Source organism: Xiphophorus couchianus, chromosome 6, assembly GCF_001444195.1.
Source record: "Xiphophorus couchianus chromosome 6, X_couchianus-1.0, whole genome shotgun sequence".
Taxonomy (NCBI): domain Eukaryota; kingdom Metazoa; phylum Chordata; class Actinopteri; order Cyprinodontiformes; family Poeciliidae; genus Xiphophorus; species Xiphophorus couchianus.
The window spans coordinates 10,088,057-10,106,751 of record NC_040233.1 but is presented as its reverse complement, the minus strand read 5'-3'; the positions used below and the strand labels follow the sequence as shown (position 1 = coordinate 10,106,751).

The following is an 18,695-nucleotide window of genomic DNA, read 5'->3' as shown; positions in this document are numbered from 1 at the left end:
CACTTGTTTTTATTATTTTTCCGCTGCTGAAATGATTACTTCACAGCTTTCTGTAGTTTTGTCCTGGCGAGTTTGATGTAATAAATTCTAGTTTATAGCTTCTGACTCGGATATTTTCCTAAGTCACACACACACAAAAAAACACACAATGGAAACCCTTTTAGGTCATATGCAGCTTCATTATTTCTTCATCTGCTTGGAAAAAAACGTTTAAATGGAAATATAAATGTTTAAGTTAAGAAATATAACCTAAATAAACAAAAATAGATCATCTCTGAAGAAAATAAAAAAACTAACAATAATAATAATTACCTTCTCTTTAGTTTTAAGGCCTTTTTTGCTTTTGAAACAGTATTTGAAATTGACAAAAAGTAATTTTTGGGGGCTTGCGACTAAAGTATTTCAGAATTATAATCCAGAATTATAATCTAAATCTCTTGGTGAGTAAATTGTCTATATACTGTATATATGTCCAGATCAAAGTTTTATTAGTTGAGCCCCTAAATAATAACGCAATTCAATGAGGATTTCCACATAATAATGGTTTATTGCCTTGCTGAAGCATTAAACATTAATCATCTGCCACAAGATACTAATGGTATCAGATGTCAGTAGGCCCCTGTCACGACAACAAATTTTGCTGGCCGATAAATTGTCCGAGAAGTTATTGCAATAAAAAATAACACCTTGAAACCATTTTATGTAACAAATGCATATAAATAGTGCACCATGCCAAAGAAAAATCTTTAAGTTCCAAGGAATATTTACCACTTGAACTGGAAAACATTTTAAATATCCAAAATAAACTAACAAAACAACAATAATGTGCAATCAGAATTTCATTTAAAAACAAATATAATCAGTGAGTTTAGACAGAGAAAACAGGCCGAAGTGGCAGGTAATGCAAACTAACTTCGTACTGCGTGGCGAATGTTTGCAGCGTTTCTCAAAATGCCGACTTTTCAATAATATTAAAGGGGAGCGTCTCTTTAATAATTATTGTCCAAATAGATATAGAGCTCATTTTAATTTACTATGCGATTAATTGATTGATTGCTTATTGTGTCAGGCTTATATGTCACCATTTTAAATATGAGTTTTAATAATTGCAAAATATAGAATATGAAATATTCTCTGACAATGTGAAACAGCATGTAGAAAATCTGTAAAATATTTACTTATATTGCAATATAGTAATATTTGTACTATATGAAATAATGTTTCATTGCATTATTTTTCCTCCTCTTAGTTATTGATTATATTGCAAACGTAGATAGGAGAGTGATTTGTTTTTATTATTTTTACTATTATTTTTAATCGCATATTTAGCCGTTTTTTATATACATGTGTTAGTAGAAACCCCCCTCGGTAATGACTACCGTTCCCCTGCTGAATCATTTGAACTGTGCATCTCGTTTCACTGAATACATTCAAATCGTATTATTTTTAAGTTACGTTTAAGTTTAGAATATCTGCTTCTGTTCTCGTGCGTCCACATGTGACAAAATCAGGGCTTTTTCAGTGAAAGCAAGAACACGTTCTCATACTGAAATTCTTTCTCAAACCACACATTTTGTAACAATGTGCGGCCACCGTTTGCTCCCAGAGCTTTAACCCCAACATGACTCAGTCATTACCCATCAGGGGTTCTCCCGTCACCTCCCCAACCCTCCGGTCTCCTCAAAGGGGAAATCTAGCAGGTTTTTCCATCGATTATTCCTTTAGGTCAACAGGGAGGTTAAATTCTATTTATTTTTTATTTTTGCCTCCCAGGAGTCATTTCACCCTGCATGTTTGTTCAAATCGATAATATATTTAGTCGCAAAAATATACTTTAGAAATGATTTTAGCCACTGTAGCAAATGTCCTATGACTTCAGTAAATATATGAATATTTTGTTCTTGCTGTCAATATTTTTGACATTTCCTCTCTCAATAATTTAACTCATGTGACGAATAAATGTTTTTCTCGAAGGGGCCAAACCACAGATACTATTCTGTACTATTTCCATCAGCATTTGCAGCAGCCTAAAACCTCATCCCATGTTCGAGAAATGTCACCCTGCGTTCCATCTAAATACCACAGCGGCAGCGTTCAGCGGCCACTGCCAGTAACCGGGTTCAGGTAGCGTGTTCCCCAGAGGGGGCACAGCCCGCCACATCCGTTATTATTCAATGCTTATACTGAGAGGAAACTCGAAATACACACCATCATCCATTATTTGTGATGATGAATGTTCCCACACCGAGGCTGATGGTGTTAACTTTTGTTTTCCTGAGAAGTGGACAGAGTCTCGCTAGACTGACTCAAATTGAGATCGTTCGACTTCACAGAATGCTATTTAAAACTGAACTGAAGGGTGAATGTTTTCCATTTGACCAGTTTGTGCTTTAAAATATAATAAGTAAGCAGTAAAAGGTCTGAAGAAGACTGTAATCATACTTTATGTTTTGGTTGACGGTTATTTTACAGATTAGATGTAACAGACCAACACAAATGTTGTGGAGCATCAAAAATGATGCAGGTTTATGGAAACCTGTGTATACAGGTTTATACATTTTAGAACCATTATTCCAATTACATTGGGTATAACTCTACCAATTTGCACACCCATAGACTGTTTTTTCCCTCCATGTTTACAAGATATAAAATGTTTAAAAAGTTTTATATCCTAACCTCACTTTTACACCTCCACAACTTCTCGCTGACCTGTCTGAGGTGTTGGTTGGTCTTCTTGATGTTTTTGTTCACAAATGTCTTCTAACAATATAGAGGCATTCATAAAGCAGCCGCATTTATATTAAATTACACACAAGTCGATCTGATGTCAAATACGGAGAAGTTAAATAATAAAGGAGTTTGTACTTTTGCAACTAAAGGTATGAACTTTGGTTACTACGATACATATTTACGACTTCTGATTTTAGCTTGAAACCTTTTGGAATCAGTAAAATATTACGCTATAAAATCGCTGCATAATTAGCTGATTTTATTTTCTTATTATTTTTGATAACACTAGATGAATTCATAACTAGAGAATTTAAATAATTTCACACACAACAGCTATGGAGTAGTTCACTCCTCGACTTAATTGTATAATTTAGCAATAAATCCAGCACTATGTGCTACAGCTATTAAATCAAACATTGTCATTGTTGTGCTTTTGTTTAACATCAGTGAAAGCCTAACATGTATTGCTTTTAAGAGGACCATTTCCCATAAGTCCTCATTTCTTCAGGGTGACGTCAAACCTCATATATGTTTAACTCCTGTGTTGATTTTATGACACTGATGCATTTTATCTAGCAAACCTACTGCAATGTGTAAACTGTATCAACAAATTATGACCTTTGTCTTATTTGAAATTATTATAAAAGGTTTATTTATAGTTTTACAGCTATATAAATCACTTCAAGCCTGTTGCTTTTTCTTTTCCCCAAGATTTATTTAAGGTGCCATTCAATTTTGTTGAAACCTTTTGTTTTAAAAGCCAATAAAACATTATGCATTCATGACACAGGTGTGACAGTAAAAGTGAGAACTGGGCTGTCTGGTTACTTTACATCCCGCAGTAAACATCTTTCTGATAAATTGCCTCGGCCTCGGGGGCGCGGAGAATAAACTTGTCCGTATTTGTTCAGTCTGCACCTGTGGACTCGGCGTCTCCTCCAGACACGTCGCCACTTCTGCAGAGTGTGGCAAATGGGGTTTAAAAAGCTCTATTGATGTACTTACACATGAGTGGGAAAATGGGAATTGATGTTTTAAATGACTTCTCATCCTGCCTTTACCTCAGACCTGTATTTCCTGTTGCCACGGTTACTATCAGATTTCATTATTAGTGAATCCTGGTCGGCTGCACAGACCCTGGCAAGAAGAGGCGGACTGGTTCAGAGTTAGTTCTGTTACATGATGAGCATGTTATGCACCTCTGACTCTCTTTCAGCGCGGCACAGAATCTAAGACTTAGGCCAGATTTAAAAGCAAACTAGGAAAGGTTTGTGTGACACTTGAGAAGGATTTGATTCACAACAATTTATAACCAAAAACATGAGAACTTATCAACAAGTCCTGCGTGCTTGTGTCTGTCACTGTGTTTTGATTTCTACTGACTGCAAACAAAGAGAAAAGCTGTGACTCGTTTGCTTTCATGCCTTTTTTAAAAACCAAGAAAGTCTCAAAAAGCATTTAAATATTTTTGCATTTTGCACGTTTTTTGACTCTAGTAAGCTTAATTTAAAAGGTTATTAGCTGCTGATTTATTCATATTTTGGAGAATAAGATTATTCATATCTTATTTGATTATTCAAATAAGATTATTCATATCTTATTTGGTTATAAGAAAACCAAATATGATCATTTTGATTTTGAGTAATATAATTTATTTGTTGGCTCTTTTCACCTCTTCTTACTCTATTTCAAACAGAAAAGTAGTGCTAAGGTAATTATTTTGTTTAAAGAAAACGGTTTTAAATAAATAGTTAGTAAAAATTGGGTAAAAGGGTTACACCATGTTTTTTTCCTCCTACCTTTTTTACAGTTATTAAATCACATCTTTTACACCCTACAATAGACTACAGTCATAAAAAAAACAAATGGCTTGTTATTATATTTATGTTAATGCTGAGTAACTTCCACGTCTTTGCTGAGAAAAATCATTGCCACATCCTGGTGCTGCCACCACCATGAGTCACGGTGTTGTCAGGACGCAAATACACAGTTGTGTGAAAACAAAACGTTTCGTCGATGGTGTTCTGATTTTCTTCACTTTTGTTCTCGGCTGGTAAAAAAACAAAAAACAACTAACAAATAGGTTCTTTGGGATAATAAGGTTTATCTCGATCTTGATCAGCAGTGTTAGTTTACCACAACACCTCAACACAATAGTTCAGTTCTGGTGTCATCTGATAAGAGAACCTTCTTCAGTTTCACTCAGCTTGACTCTATTTACCAACTAGGTGACTTTGAAATGCTGTTTGTTGCTGTTTTATTTAAGCGTGAGTTAAAATGCACATTCAGCCTCGTATCCTTTTCCTTTCTGTCACATAAAAACCTAATAAAACGCTCTAAGACTTGTGGCTGCGACCTAAACTTAACTTAAATTAAAAGGTGTGAATACTTTTTCAAGGCCTCGTAGATGTAATAATCGTCTCTGATAGCTGCTTCCTGTCTTTGCTCAGATGCAGCAGATGGTGAACTCAGACTCTCGATTCACCAGCAGCCAGCAGCCAATCAAAGCGGCGCTTGGACCCAGGAGCCAATCGGGCCTGAGCCAACAAAACCAGCTGTCCACAATCAACCAATCCCAACTGGGGATGAATGGGAACCCTGCTACCCATAACTCCCCTTCACCTCCTGGAAGTAAATCCACCACTCCGTCTCCTCCCAGCTCGGCCCATGAGGACGACAACGACGATGGACTCAGGGTAAAAAAAAACCCAAAACCCATACAAAACAAATCTCACACATACTCCTCAGAAGCAGAGAAACCGCTGCCTGTGGGAGTCATTTCATAATATCTCAATAAGCTGTGAACAGTGAGACATGTAACCACCATTTTTTATTATGCTGCAAGTGTGTGTATGTGTATGTGTGTGTAGGCAGAAGGGACTTATGATGTTATGTGTCATAACAGACTCATTCTGTCTGCATATCAACTAGATAGAAATCGGCTCCCTTACTGTTCGCTGTCTCACATGGAAACAAGCTCGCTGCACCCCACCGACTCTTCATATTCTGGAGAAATGAAACCATTACTGCTGAAGAATATCGAGCAATTTGTTTCAGGTGCTGTAAAATGGTAAAAACATAAAATAAGGGAGACTTACCTCATGACTCATGGGAAATAAAAGCAAGCGCTCTTAAACACCTAAACTCTCCTCTACATTTACATATCTGTACTGAGCCAGTGGCATCAACGCTGGAGTTCACTGACTTCCTCATAGCAACCCATTCTTTCACAAATTTTTATAAAAACAATGTTTGCGTGCAAAGAGGCTAAATTTCACACTCTTGTAGCCAGTTTCTGGTATGAATTTTTCTGACCTTTTAAAAAAAATTCTACTTAGTCATCTGGAGTGTTTATTTGCACCAGAGGGGACGTCACACTGTGTGTATATCGAAGTTGCTGTAAACCAGGGTTTTGCTATTTTAAGACATATAGTAGTTGACATCTGCTGTCTTTAGCCACTTATGTTGGCAATTAGCATGTTTATTAGCACAACTCTTGCAGCTTTAGTCAATATAAACCGCATTCTATGTGTTGTGTCAAACTCAAGGCCTTTAGGGGCCAAATCCAGCCAGCTGGAGCTTTTTTAAAAACTTAATTTTAAGAAGTACTGATGAAATGCAGGAGACGGCTGTTTATTAATATTTTAACAGTTTGTTAATGGATATATTTTTTGTACATTCTGCCACAGCTAGCCCTTGATATGGTCCAAATGAAAATGAGTTTGACACCCCTGGCTTATTAGAGCAATTAGATTCTTATCTCACCTATGAGACTTCCAGAAAGGTCAAAATCCAAATAATTTCATAGTTTTAAAACTGCTGCAGCAGGGAAAGTGTCCCTTTAGATTCTTCCCCAAACTTCACTTTAAGAGACCTCACAGATACTAAAATCAGGAAACTTTGTCTTTGTAGCTGTAGTAATGTCTTCACCACTGAGTGTTGTTAATATTAGTGCTTAGTTAGATGTGTTTACTGACACAACAACAAACAAAGATAAATACTGTATGTCTCCACTCTGACCACCAGCCAGCTTCCCTCTACATCATTAATCACGATTTATTAATTTAGGAATTAAATTAAGAGTAATTTGGTTAACCCACAGAGTATTTCAGGGTTCTTTCCCTGTGACTTCAAGGTTCTTGTGAAGGTAAGCTCCAGCCACATCAAGTTTTTCCCTCTTGATTTTAAAGCTGCAGTTTATGGTGTTGCAACTAGTGAACCTTTCCGTGTCACTCAGAGGAAACGTCACAGTGTCACTGCACTCTGACATTACTACCATGTTGTAAAAGGTAACTATATATGGGTAACGTAACCTCGGTCCAATAAAAGCTGAAGTTCTTGTGTAACAAACTACCAAGTGTGTGTCGAGCTGTTGAAACTCACAAGTCAGGCTCAAAACAGAAGCATCATTCTTACCATAACACACCTTGCATGCGCTCATTTTTAATGTTTTAATAAAAAGATGAGATAAGTGTTGCTTGTACCTAACAGCTTCTTGAAACTATAGATAACCAATTCATGGAGTCAGTCACAGTTATTTCTGGAGGATGTTAAAAGTTGTGGATTTTGAAAGATTTTGTATGAATTCATTAACAAAAGACTTATTCTACCACATAAAATCTAACTATCATTTATTAAATATTGAAAAATGCGTCCCCTGTGTTTTTGCCACTTTTCAGAAGCTTAAGCTATTCTGGTGTGAACTTTAAACTGGCCTGTTTGGCTAATTAACAAGAGAATATAAACACAGCCTGTTTTTATCTGTTTCATCAACCAGCTCCACAATGGCGCCCTGTCAGAAAGTTTGGTGTTGCAATGGTGATTTGTGCCGAGGAAGTAGTTAATTAACAACAGTATTACGCTTTTGGTTTATTGGGAAATGAAAGATGTAACAGTGACAGAAATGTTTTAAATTTAAGAGTGAAACAGAGTGTGATAAATTACAAAACTAGACAAAATGAATCTGGGGAGTATTCATACAGAGTTGAATAATGTAAAAACCAGGTTTCAGCCTTAAGATGTGAATTTGCAGACATATTAGACATTGCAATAAATTCCTTCCTTTTTCACAGAAGTGCACTGGCAACATTCGTTCTTTCCATGGTTTCCAGTTTTGGCTAAGCAGTTGCAGTAATTTTAACGCCGTGGCAAAACTACAAACCCCATGATGCCAAGAAGCAAACAGACCTGTCAAAACAAAGTGATCCCCATACATCCAGCGTTCTCTGAAAACCTGCTGGATTTCTGCAGCTGAAGCTGGCTTCCTGTGTGTTTAGGCGTTTATAATCAAAACGCTCCTGTGACATTTTCCACTAGTAACCTCCTCCTCATGGGAAGCTGTAGATCTCCCTATACTGTAGAAGGACATTGATTTGTTGCAAACTAAATCAATAAACATGCCAGCAGCAAAACACTCCAGTCTCGGTTGACAAAGTTATGTTTAAGTTGCGAAAGCTGTCATCACGTCATTAGGTTTTGTTTTGTTTTTTTTAAAACTAATGTAGGTTTCAATTTTAACCCCCAAAAAAGTCAAACATGTTACTGATACTCACAGAGACCATGCAGAGAAAATAATAATAATTTAAAAAATGAATAAAAAATTGTTATGTTATGTTATACAAAATTATGGAATGTAAAATGGCATTATAAAAAACCCAGGAACAATAATTATGCAGGGCTTTTGATTTTCTGATTCCAACTTTAGAAAAATAATATTTATTGGTTCTGTAAGGCGTTCTTTATGCTAACAAAGTGTTTCTGAGATTAAGTGCCGTCTAATTGTTGCTGACATGACACTGTAGCTGTGGTATCATGGAAATGTTCGCTGATAAAATTGTACCCAATGTGAATTGCTTGAGCACTTCTGCTGACTAGATGGGATTTCCCCCTTGATTCATCTTCACTGCTGACTAATAGCATCAAACCGGTACAGCAGAGGTCACAGGAAAGGTTATGCTAACAGAAAAAAATGATTATTAATTATTTTGTAAAACTTTTATTTAATGGGCGTGCCGCGGTGGTGTAGAGGATAGCGCCACCCATGTTTGGAGGCCTTGAGTCGTCGACGCGGACATCGTGGATTCGACTCCCGGACCCGGCGATCTTTGCTGCATGTCTTTCCCCGTCTCCTTCCCCCTTTCCTGTCAGCCTACTTTCGTATAAGGGACACTAGAGCCCACAAAAAGACCCCCTGGAGGGGTAAAAAAATATATATATAAAAACCATTTTTTAAAATTTAATTTCATTATTCTATTTTCCGGGTGAATTTCTGCTTCAGATTACGATGCATGCATGCTTGCCCTCTTGTCTGGACACTTTACAACCGTCAGTCTGTTTCTTTTCGGCAGGGGGAAAAGCGACCTGCTGCAGTGGACATCTCGAAGAAACCCAAAACACCAAAGAAGAAGAAGCGAAAGGACCCCAACGAGCCAGTGAAGCCAGTGTCAGCCTACGCCTTGTTCTTCAGGGACACCCAGGCCAACATCAAGGCTCAGAACCCCAACGCCACCTTCGGAGAGGTGTCAAAGATCGTGGCCTCCATGTGGGACGGCCTGGGAGAGGAGCAGAAACAGGTAGAGCTGTTCTACTGGACTAAACCTTTTCACCACCTAGCAAAGAACTGGAATCACTTACACATCGAAGTAAAAAGCTTCAGTGTTTTCAGATTTTTCTTGAAATTGATGTATTTATGATTACACCATTATTCTTTAATTACTTTTTTTTCTTTATGTTTTCTGTTAGCCTGATTTTAGATTCCGCTTCAGTCGGGTATAATAGCTTATTATAGGAATGTCTTCAGTCAGAGGCTCCTTCAAATTCGCTGTAATACAGACTGCTGCAGGAGATCTTTCTTGCCAACAGCCACCAACATCTACAGTAACTCTGAAGAATTTGAATTACAGCAATATTTAATTTCCCTTTTGGGAAAAAGTATTTTTGAATTGAATTGGATAGCCATTGCAATAATTAACAATACAATTTTAATCAGAATACTTTTTTTTGTCAAATCTCTCACTAGGCCTGTTTACTTACTCTGAAATGTTTATATTCTATATTGACCTCAAAACATTTCTAAATTCAAGTTTTATAACAAACTGTGAATGCACCAGTTGACATTCAGCTTTCATCTTAAATGAACATAACCTAAAACTAGATATGGAAGTTTAAGATAAGATATAAAATTGCAAAAAAACAAACAATGTTAAAGCATATTCCATTAACACAAAACATAGATTATTGTGTTTTAACGTCAACCTCCCAGTGGGATTAGAAATGGAGATTAGCCACCTGGTTGTGACTTAATGTGTTTACATGTAAATGTTCATTAATATCTATTGTCCCATTCTTAAAAAATAATAAGCTCGAACTTCATCTTGAACTTCGGTAATTCCCAATCTCTGTTTGAGAGATTTTTTAGCAACCATCATATGCTGTTGGAGCACTGTTACTCAAATGTTTCTGAAGCTGCTTGATACTTTTCTTGTGTCTCATTGTGCCTTTTACAACCGCCAGCATCAATGTGAGAGAAAACATGTTTATCCTATTCTGTCAACCATGAAAGGGAAACAAATGCAGACTGCGTGAGATGGGAAATGAGCAGCGACACGATGTTTGTGACAGGAATCAACAGTTTTGAAAAAAAATATATCATAAACCATAAACTACAACAGTACCAGTGGGACTGTCAGTCATCGCTGCACAGGCAAAGCTCCTTTAAGTGACACATCAACTGAAATGAAAGTGTCGAGAATCAAAGAACTGCAGAGGGTGTTTTGGGAATGCATAATTAAAGTAATCTGCTATTAACATGTCAGTTTAACGAAATAAGCCCTTTGATGTTTAAACAAGAGTATTATGTTATTGTGGTGAATGAATCCAATTGTAATTCTGATATGTACAGCTGTAGCTCAGTTAAAGCTGTTTATGATGTTAATGTGTTGAACTGGGTCTCATGGTTCTGGTGGATGTTTGTGTTTCAGGTGTACAAGAAGAGGACAGAAACGGCTAAGAAAGAATATCTGAAACAACTGGCTGCCTACAGAGCCAGCCTCGTCTCACAGGTTATTACACCCATTCATTTACTCACAGCTTGCTGTGGCTAATTTCCAGTCTCCATTTCATTTTTCATACATCTGAGCCGTTTCATAAACCTCTTGATTGTTAAGTCACAACTGACAAGCACTGCACCGTTACCTAGCAACCCCAGCCAAGGCCAGCCTCTCACCTAGCAACTCAAGGAGCTGCAGCACGTTTGATCAGCTGGTTTTACCACTGTATGCGCCGTACAACGGCTGCTGGAAAAGACAAGTGTTTTGTTGTTCTTTTACCATTCAGAAACCACTCGCTGCATTCTTGCTGGTTGTGCAGGAGGCTCCACTTCTGCTTTTCAAAGATGGACAATTGTATAATTGTGCATTTGTTTGCAGACATTTTTGTGTGTGAGTGGAAATGTTGAGTTGGGGGGCGTGGCCAGCAGCAGCTCATTTGCATTTAAAGTTATAGAGCCCTAAAATAGTTCACTCTGATAGGAGCTCAAAATAAGCCGACTAAAATTTCATTATCTAAGAATGACTTTATGAAAAATGTAATGAACACATTTTGTGTAGCCCACAGACCTATGCTGTACCTGTTCAAGTGTGACATAAATCTTCCTGTTTTCTTTCCTGCAGAGTTACAGTGACCCCTCCGAGATGAAAGCCCCTCACTCTGCCTCCAACTCCTCCCCCTCACCTACCTCAATGTTCACACCCAAACCCTCAGTGTATCCCGGCCACCCAGGTCCGCACGCTTCCCCCAGCTCAATCACCTCCCACCCCCACTCTCTCCCTTCCCACCAGCACCCAGGCATGTACATGTCGTACCCGCACCCCTCCCACTCCTCCAGCCCCGGCCTCGGCCCGCACATACCCCCTCCTCACCACCAGATCCATCCCCAACTTCAGGCTCTGTCCTCCAGAGGGACGGTGCCGCGGGCCAGCGTCCCCCACCAGGGAGCCCTGTCCCTGGGGAACGTGGCGGCGGCCTCCACCCCTCCTCTCCAGGTCAGCCCCCCCCTCCACAGTCAGGCGCACCTGGGCGGCCTGCACAGCCCGCACCATCAGCACCAGCATCTCGGTGGACACTCTCTGGGAATGACACACTCCCCTGCAATCACACAGGTCAGGCCCACTGAAAGTGTCGTTTTGTCGTTTTCTTTAATTAATTATCCTGTTATTTAAATTTCACTAGTTGTGTTTGTTAATAGTATCGGTCAAAAAACTGCAGATGTCGTTTTTTGAATTGCTGATGAGGTTTGGGGGAAAAACTCGCTCACAGTCAGATCTATCTGAAATTAAAAACGTTGCATGCATACTGTAGAGACTTCTATGTGCACCCACTTCTTAAACTTAATCCCTTCATGACCCGTTTACCACTATGCAGAGTTTCTGTTGTGACGAAAACGAGAACTGAAAAGTGCTCAGATGATAATCTGCCATGTGACCGTGTCATTTTTGGAGGAAATCAATAATGATTTAAATAGAGATGATGCATTTTCGAATCCAATAAGTCCCATGACACACAGTGGTTGTAATACAAAAAAGATAATTCAGGGAATTAAAATGTTTAGCCTTTCTGTTACACTCTCTAAGTCTTGCTCTCTCTCACAGACAGAATTTGTCATAGACCTTTTTTTCCCCCAGATATTGTCTTGCATCTCTGCGATTTGTTTGACTTAGCTTTTAAACGCCTCACTGTTACTAAACCCTGAGTTTTCTTCGCCCACCCAATTAAACGAAATGCGGTGGAAATATTTTTCTGCATACATGTTAGACGTACTCACACAATGACCCATTTAACACAGTGCCGAGTTTCTGTCATGATTAAAACTAGAACGAGAAGTGAAAACGCAAAATAAAAACCTGCCCTTTGACCATGCATTCAATGCGCCTTCAAACAGAGGCGCACCAATTAATTAGTAAAAGATCGAAATGAGACGATTTTCGCTTGATCAGCTCCATGATCGGCGTTTGAAAATTTTTTATTTTTTTGTCTTTTTAATAAAAACTACAAACTTACTACTGTTTTTGTTGTGTAAGTGCACCAAAAACAAAAAGCAGGTAACTTGATGCACTTTTACAAATTTAATAGAAATTAGGTAAAGGCTTGTGACACTAAGTACACTTTCATGAAGATAATCTTGAAATAACCTAAATTTTTGGTTAGATCTGGACTGGACCGTTTATCACAAACCTGCAGGACATTTTGTTTAGTTTTTTATGTGGTGTCGTCATCGTCAGAGATACAGGTTTTAGCAGGTCAGATCAAACAGCTGTCTGGAAATCGTTAACAGTGAATCTTAGAATCTTAAATTTTGGGGCGGGGGGGTTGGGAGAGGTTGTATACATGTGTGTTCTAAAATAATAAAAACTTTGATAACAACAGTGAATCTTAGAGAGAGAGAAAAACTTGATGTTAGTCATAAAGGGTGATTTGGTAGCAGTAAAGCTGAGGGTGTTGGAGCCACCACCAAAGTACGCATCATTACTCTGAGCATCTTCCTTTCCATCACCGTTCTCTGTTTCCATCAATCTTGCTTAATTAAGACTTTTTGAGACGGGAATTCCTTTAAAGAGAAGCCCTGTGTGCACACGGTGACACAGATGCATTTTTACTCAGCAGCCGCAATGAGAACACTTTGTTTTTCTAGGTCAGGTGTTGTTACATTTCTGCTCGAACATCTTAGCAAATTTTTACAGTCAAAAAACTCTTGAAAATTGCAAATAGGTTTAGCTTGAAAAAAATCTCGTCCTGGTGTGACCTATCTGGAGATGCGTCCTGCTGTTGCCTTACAGGAAAAATAAACAAATTGTTGCTTTGATTTGCATTTGGTGGAGATAAATAAGAAAACAGGAATCAAAATAATGGAAGAAAATGGATCAGTGCATCAAGAATTTAGAACTCCGCATTAGCTCTGGGTCTCTGATGGCGACATGTACACGTCCTTGGTATTGTGTGGAGGAGCCTGGTAGCATCATTCATAACTCATGGCCCACACACTCACACACACATCTGCATTGTTTAGTCAGATAAATCACCGTGGCATCAGCCCAAGACTACAACCTCATGATGCATTCAGTGGACTGGCAGGACTCCGTGTACGTCTTGAAGAAACTGCCAATATGCGTCTTTCATCCTGCTACTACTCTGTCGTCTATGTACTCACAACCTTTAAAAAGGGCACACACCTCCCAATTGCATAGACTTGATAACCAGATGAATGTGTGAGCTTATCAGGCTATACTTCAAATGGAAAATGTGTTTATCAGCCTCTTAAAGCGAAGGCCTGGCATCATATTTAGGGATTAGAGGAGGATGGTGGAGGAGATTCATAGGGTTTATAAAACAGTTCTACAACAGTAGCAACGAAATGCATAAAAGAAGCAACTTCAAGGTTCAATTGTTTGGTGACATCCGCGCAAAGTGGTCGGCAGAAAAACACAGATTGTGGATTTTGTTCTATTGCCATTAGATTTTTCATCCTGGTGGTTTTACCACCTCAGTCGATGCCTTGTCAGTCGGTGGAGGTGCACAGCCCTTCCATTGTGACAAAAATCTTAGTTCAGATAATAAATCAGCACAGATAGCCTTGTGGTAGGACTGCCAGGAACACAGAACTGGAAAATCTTACCCATTTGGTAGGTATTAAGAGTGCAGAAGCACAATTATTACCTTGACTTTGGAGTTTTACAGGTTTGCCAAACTAAAAGGTCATGGAGGCTGTAGGGTAAGCTTAGTCTGGAGTAATTGGGACCTTGAAGAACTAATATTGTTTGTAATTAGCATTTTTCTCCGTTTGACTTCAGTTTTGTATTGGCAGTGAAAAGAAAAACATGATTGTGGCAGCGTTTGGGTTTCGCTTTATCTGATCTTTTTCTCAGACATCAACATTTCCTCCTATTTCCCTGCAAGTCAGTCAGTTTCTTTGATATCTTATCATTGATTATTTTGGGATCATTAGAAGATTTCTTCCTAATTAAGACAGTTTCAAGGAGATAACCTTACCGTATGTCACATTGAGAACTGAAACACACTGAATCTTACTTCCAATTGGACCAACTTTCTAGTTCCCTTTTAAATCCCCGATTCTCATAATCCCCCATCTCCTCAGTTTTAGAAAGAGTAAATAAAAAAAGGAAGGAAACACAGGGAAAAACAAGAAGAGACAGTGACCAAGCTCCAAATTTTTTTATATATATATTTTTTTTACTCTGGGTGAAGAGTGAGAACTGTTGGGGGAAGGGAGGGAGGGAGAGACAAAGGAAGCAGATGGGGTCTTTGTGAAGGAGTAAAGGAGAAGAATTTGCTCGACAATAGATGAATAGGTGAGTTAGAGGAGGAGAGGGGGACAAGAGCGGGGGGAGAACTCAACCACCTGCTGTCCTCCCCTTTCTCCTCTTTCACTCACAACGCTCAGATTAACTTCCCTTTCACACCCTCTCTCCTTCTCCTCCCCGCACAAACACTGACGTCTGCACGTTGTCGTCGCACACCCTCGTTTCTCCGTCCCTGTTTCTCCTGAGTGTCCTCAGGTTGGAGAAATGTTCACCTCCTTCTCTGTCTCCTGCTCCACCTCCTGCATTTTCATCCTCCCTTTTACTCCGCCCACCTCCTTCACATATGATGAAATCGGCAAGATGCTCAAACCTCAGTAATTGCCGCTGATGAACCTGTGATTGATTTGACTTCTTTTCACTCTGCTTACGTTGCGAACGTTTACATCCCTGTTCATCTGGAAGCCTCTTTTCTGAATCGGAAGGTTTTTAAGAACCGCTGACATAAAACTTCAGCTATGAACTAATTCAGGCTTAAGAAGATGATGATGAACACCTGCTCAATGACGCAGTAAAAAAAATCTAAAAAGTATGGCAACCATTTGCATTTAGCTCTTTTGACTCTGATGCAACTAAATAAAATCTGGTGAAAACAAATTACCTTTAGAAGTGACCTATGCAAATAGTGTCCATGTTTGTAATTCATCCTCAGTTTTAATATTACAACTATTCTGTGGAACCCTTGGTTGCAAAGCGTGAAAATTAATATTCTTCATCCAATCTTAATTTGAGTTTTTCACAATTATGAGGAAAAAAAATAAGTCTCCAGATGTACAAAGCTGGAAGATACATACACAATAATTTAACAGCTGGAACTGGAAAGACTTGGTAATTCACGTGGACTGAATACAAATGAACACCAAACCTTTCTAGTTGCATTTATGAACTGTATCCCTTCCACTTAACTATTATTATTATATCCCAGTTGAAATATGTTGGCATTTACCGTTGTAACATCATAAAATGTGCAAAAACTGTGAACACTATTGCATGGCATTGCATATTTAAGCTATGTACTTAAATTTGTTTCCCATTTTAATCCTGTGGTGGGGCATGTGTTTACTTATACATGAGCAGAAAAATGTAAGGACCTCATCTCACACTTGTTTTGTTTTGCTGTTTCATTCCAGGGCTACCATCCTTCCCTCCAGTCTGACTACCAGTCAATGGGCGGAGCAATGCTGAATAGTGGAGCAGTAATGTCTCCATCAGTGGACTACCACCAGCTGGGCCGTCACACACCGAACCACCACCCTTCCTTGGACTGGAGCACTGAATACCATGGCAATGGGTTGGTATCAACACCACAGTTTACCGTGGGTTAAGGTCTCTTCATCCTCAGAGGTGTAGAAGTCCCAAGTATGAAACTATGTCTAGCATAATAGGCATGAAATAAATGTACTCAGTTTTAATAACACTGAAAAGGCCTCTTTGTGTCTTTATATAGAGTTGTGTAAGTTTAATGTTACCTCCTGTCACAGGATCATTGGCATACAACACATTTCAAACCTGAACCTTTATGATGGTCAAGTTTCATTTTGAATATTTTCAACTATAAAGCCAATAATACTTATTGAAGCTAATAAGGAAACAGTGAAAATGGCTGTACAACTGAAAAAAAAGGGAACCAAAGCAAACTTTAGTGGGCACCCACATCCCACCTTCTAGCTCCGCCCCTGCTTGGGTGAAATTTGACAGATTTTTCAAGAGAACGATCTACAAAAAATGGGATTTTGGCTTGTTATATGTTTGAGAATGGTTACAGTCTTCTTATCACTCCTCAGAGATCTGCTGTATTAATCCGTTTCTCACTTTTTTGAGGTAGCAGAACCCCACATGCTTCATTTGTTCAATGTTTCCACTTCTCTTTGTCACATTTTCCTCTCATGGTGAAACCAACTTTTCTTCAGACAGCCAGAAATTTTTTTTTTTACCCTTCTGTCATTTTCACCGATGTTAACCTTTTATGGAGGCAATTGAATAGAAGGTTTTGTCAAAATTATTTTATAAGTTTTTGTTCATTCATTTCTAAAGCTTATTTTCAACCTTTAAAAAGACCAGTAAGCGCTTATCTTTAGAAAGATAAATCTTAGCTGATGATTGATCTCTTTGTTTTCCTCCAGAAGTCTTCAGAGAGACAAGCCTTTGTATCTGAGCTAATCTCGGGACAAAACGGCACCAAATATGGACCCTTCTGCTGCCACAACGGAAACTCCAGCACTGAGTCGGGCCTGGTTCTGACCTAACGCCCAATCAAATCTCCAAACACGAATGGACTCGCAGCGGACTTGTCATCAAAGTGTGAACTAAAACTTGAATTCAGCACTTAAAAGAAGAAAAAAAAAACCCAACCAGAAGAAAACCGAATGAGTTTGTATATATTACTACTATCTCTTTAAAGTATAGCAGTGTTTACAACGTGGCATAAGCATCTATTAATGGCTGTATCACTCACTGCGTAATTGTTCCCATTTCTGCTGAAAACGAGTGACTGAAAAGAGGTGGGTAGATCCTGTGCTGTGAACCACGAGGACTGGTGTACATACCCCCAACATTTGAATATTTTCTGTCTTCGCAGAAGCTTTTCATACCTAGTTTCTTGTTTCTACTGAGGACGGTGATTATAATCAGCGCCAGGAGGTTCTGTAGTAGACCATGTGTAAATTGCTGTAACATAATGGGTTAAATGGAAAAATTTAAAGCCAGCCTTTGTTTTTTTTCTTTGAGCTGAAAGTCGCTGTGTTTTCTTTGCAGTCAAAGCCAAAAGAGCACAGCATTAAAAACGTAACAATATAAACCAAATATTACTCCAATTGTGTTTCCCTCCTCGGACTCTTAGCTTAAATGATGAGTCCAAGCAGCGTGGACTGAACTCCCACAGGTTTGGGTGACTCTGAAAAGGGAAGATATTGATTAAAACCCCAGTTTATGTTGCTTTATTAAAGATAAACAGAAGAGCCCCTCCGCCCCCTTAAAGATTTCTTTGCTTGTTTATCCAGGCTCTAAATGTGAATAAATGTGTAAGATGAAATAACTTTCATTGTTCTCTTGAAGAAATCTGAAATATTTTAGTCCCTGAAATGATAAAATGTTAAACATTTCCTGTTGATAAAAGAAGTACTCCTTTGTATGAAGCCAGCTTCTCCTCCTGGCATATGTCTGTTGATAATACGGCTTTGGATCCAAGAAAGTGTGAGGTGTTAATAAAGACCGCAGAGTGGCTGACTGGTTTGCATGGTCTCTTTTATCATCTCTATTTCTCTGTGCTCAGAGACTATTTAAAAAAAAACAAAAAAACTGTAACTATTGCCGGGTTGGCTGTGTTTTCATTTTTTATTTTTTATCAAACTGCGGTTTGTTTTTGTGTTGAGGATAATGGAAAGAGGCATCTCTCTGTTGCTCTATATCTCTTTGTATTCATGTGTTTTATTTTGGCAGATGAAAGGACTCTGGGCATCAACCATGAAGATTTTCTTATTTTTAGATTCTAATAATGTGTTTGAGAATAAAGTCGATGCTGCACTGATGTGCAGTCATTACTTCAAAACATTGTTTCCTGTTGTTTATTGCTGAATAGTTGGCAATACCTTTATC

At 38.5% G+C, this 18,695-nt stretch overlaps 1 protein-coding gene across 2 annotated transcripts in view; it reads left to right on the top strand.

The window, feature by feature from the left end:
- Positions 1-18,648, top strand: part of tox (thymocyte selection-associated high mobility group box) — a 53,950-nt gene extending 35,302 nt beyond the window's left edge. Inside the window, exons 5-10 of one of the 2 annotated variants that reach the window (XM_028021531.1) lie at positions 5,181-5,426; positions 9,078-9,302; positions 10,710-10,790; positions 11,400-11,888; positions 16,232-16,392; positions 17,228-18,648. In XM_028021531.1, coding sequence (XP_027877332.1) covers positions 5,181-5,426; positions 9,078-9,302; positions 10,710-10,790; positions 11,400-11,888; positions 16,232-16,392; positions 17,228-17,261 — 1,236 coding nt within the window. In that variant the 3' untranslated portion in view covers positions 17,262-18,648. Of the gene's footprint in view, positions 1-5,180; positions 5,427-9,077; positions 9,303-10,709; positions 10,791-11,399; positions 11,889-16,231; positions 16,393-17,224 lie in introns of both variants that reach the window. The other variant, XM_028021530.1, reaches the window with a different exon arrangement.
- Positions 18,649-18,695: the final 47 nt, after the last annotated feature.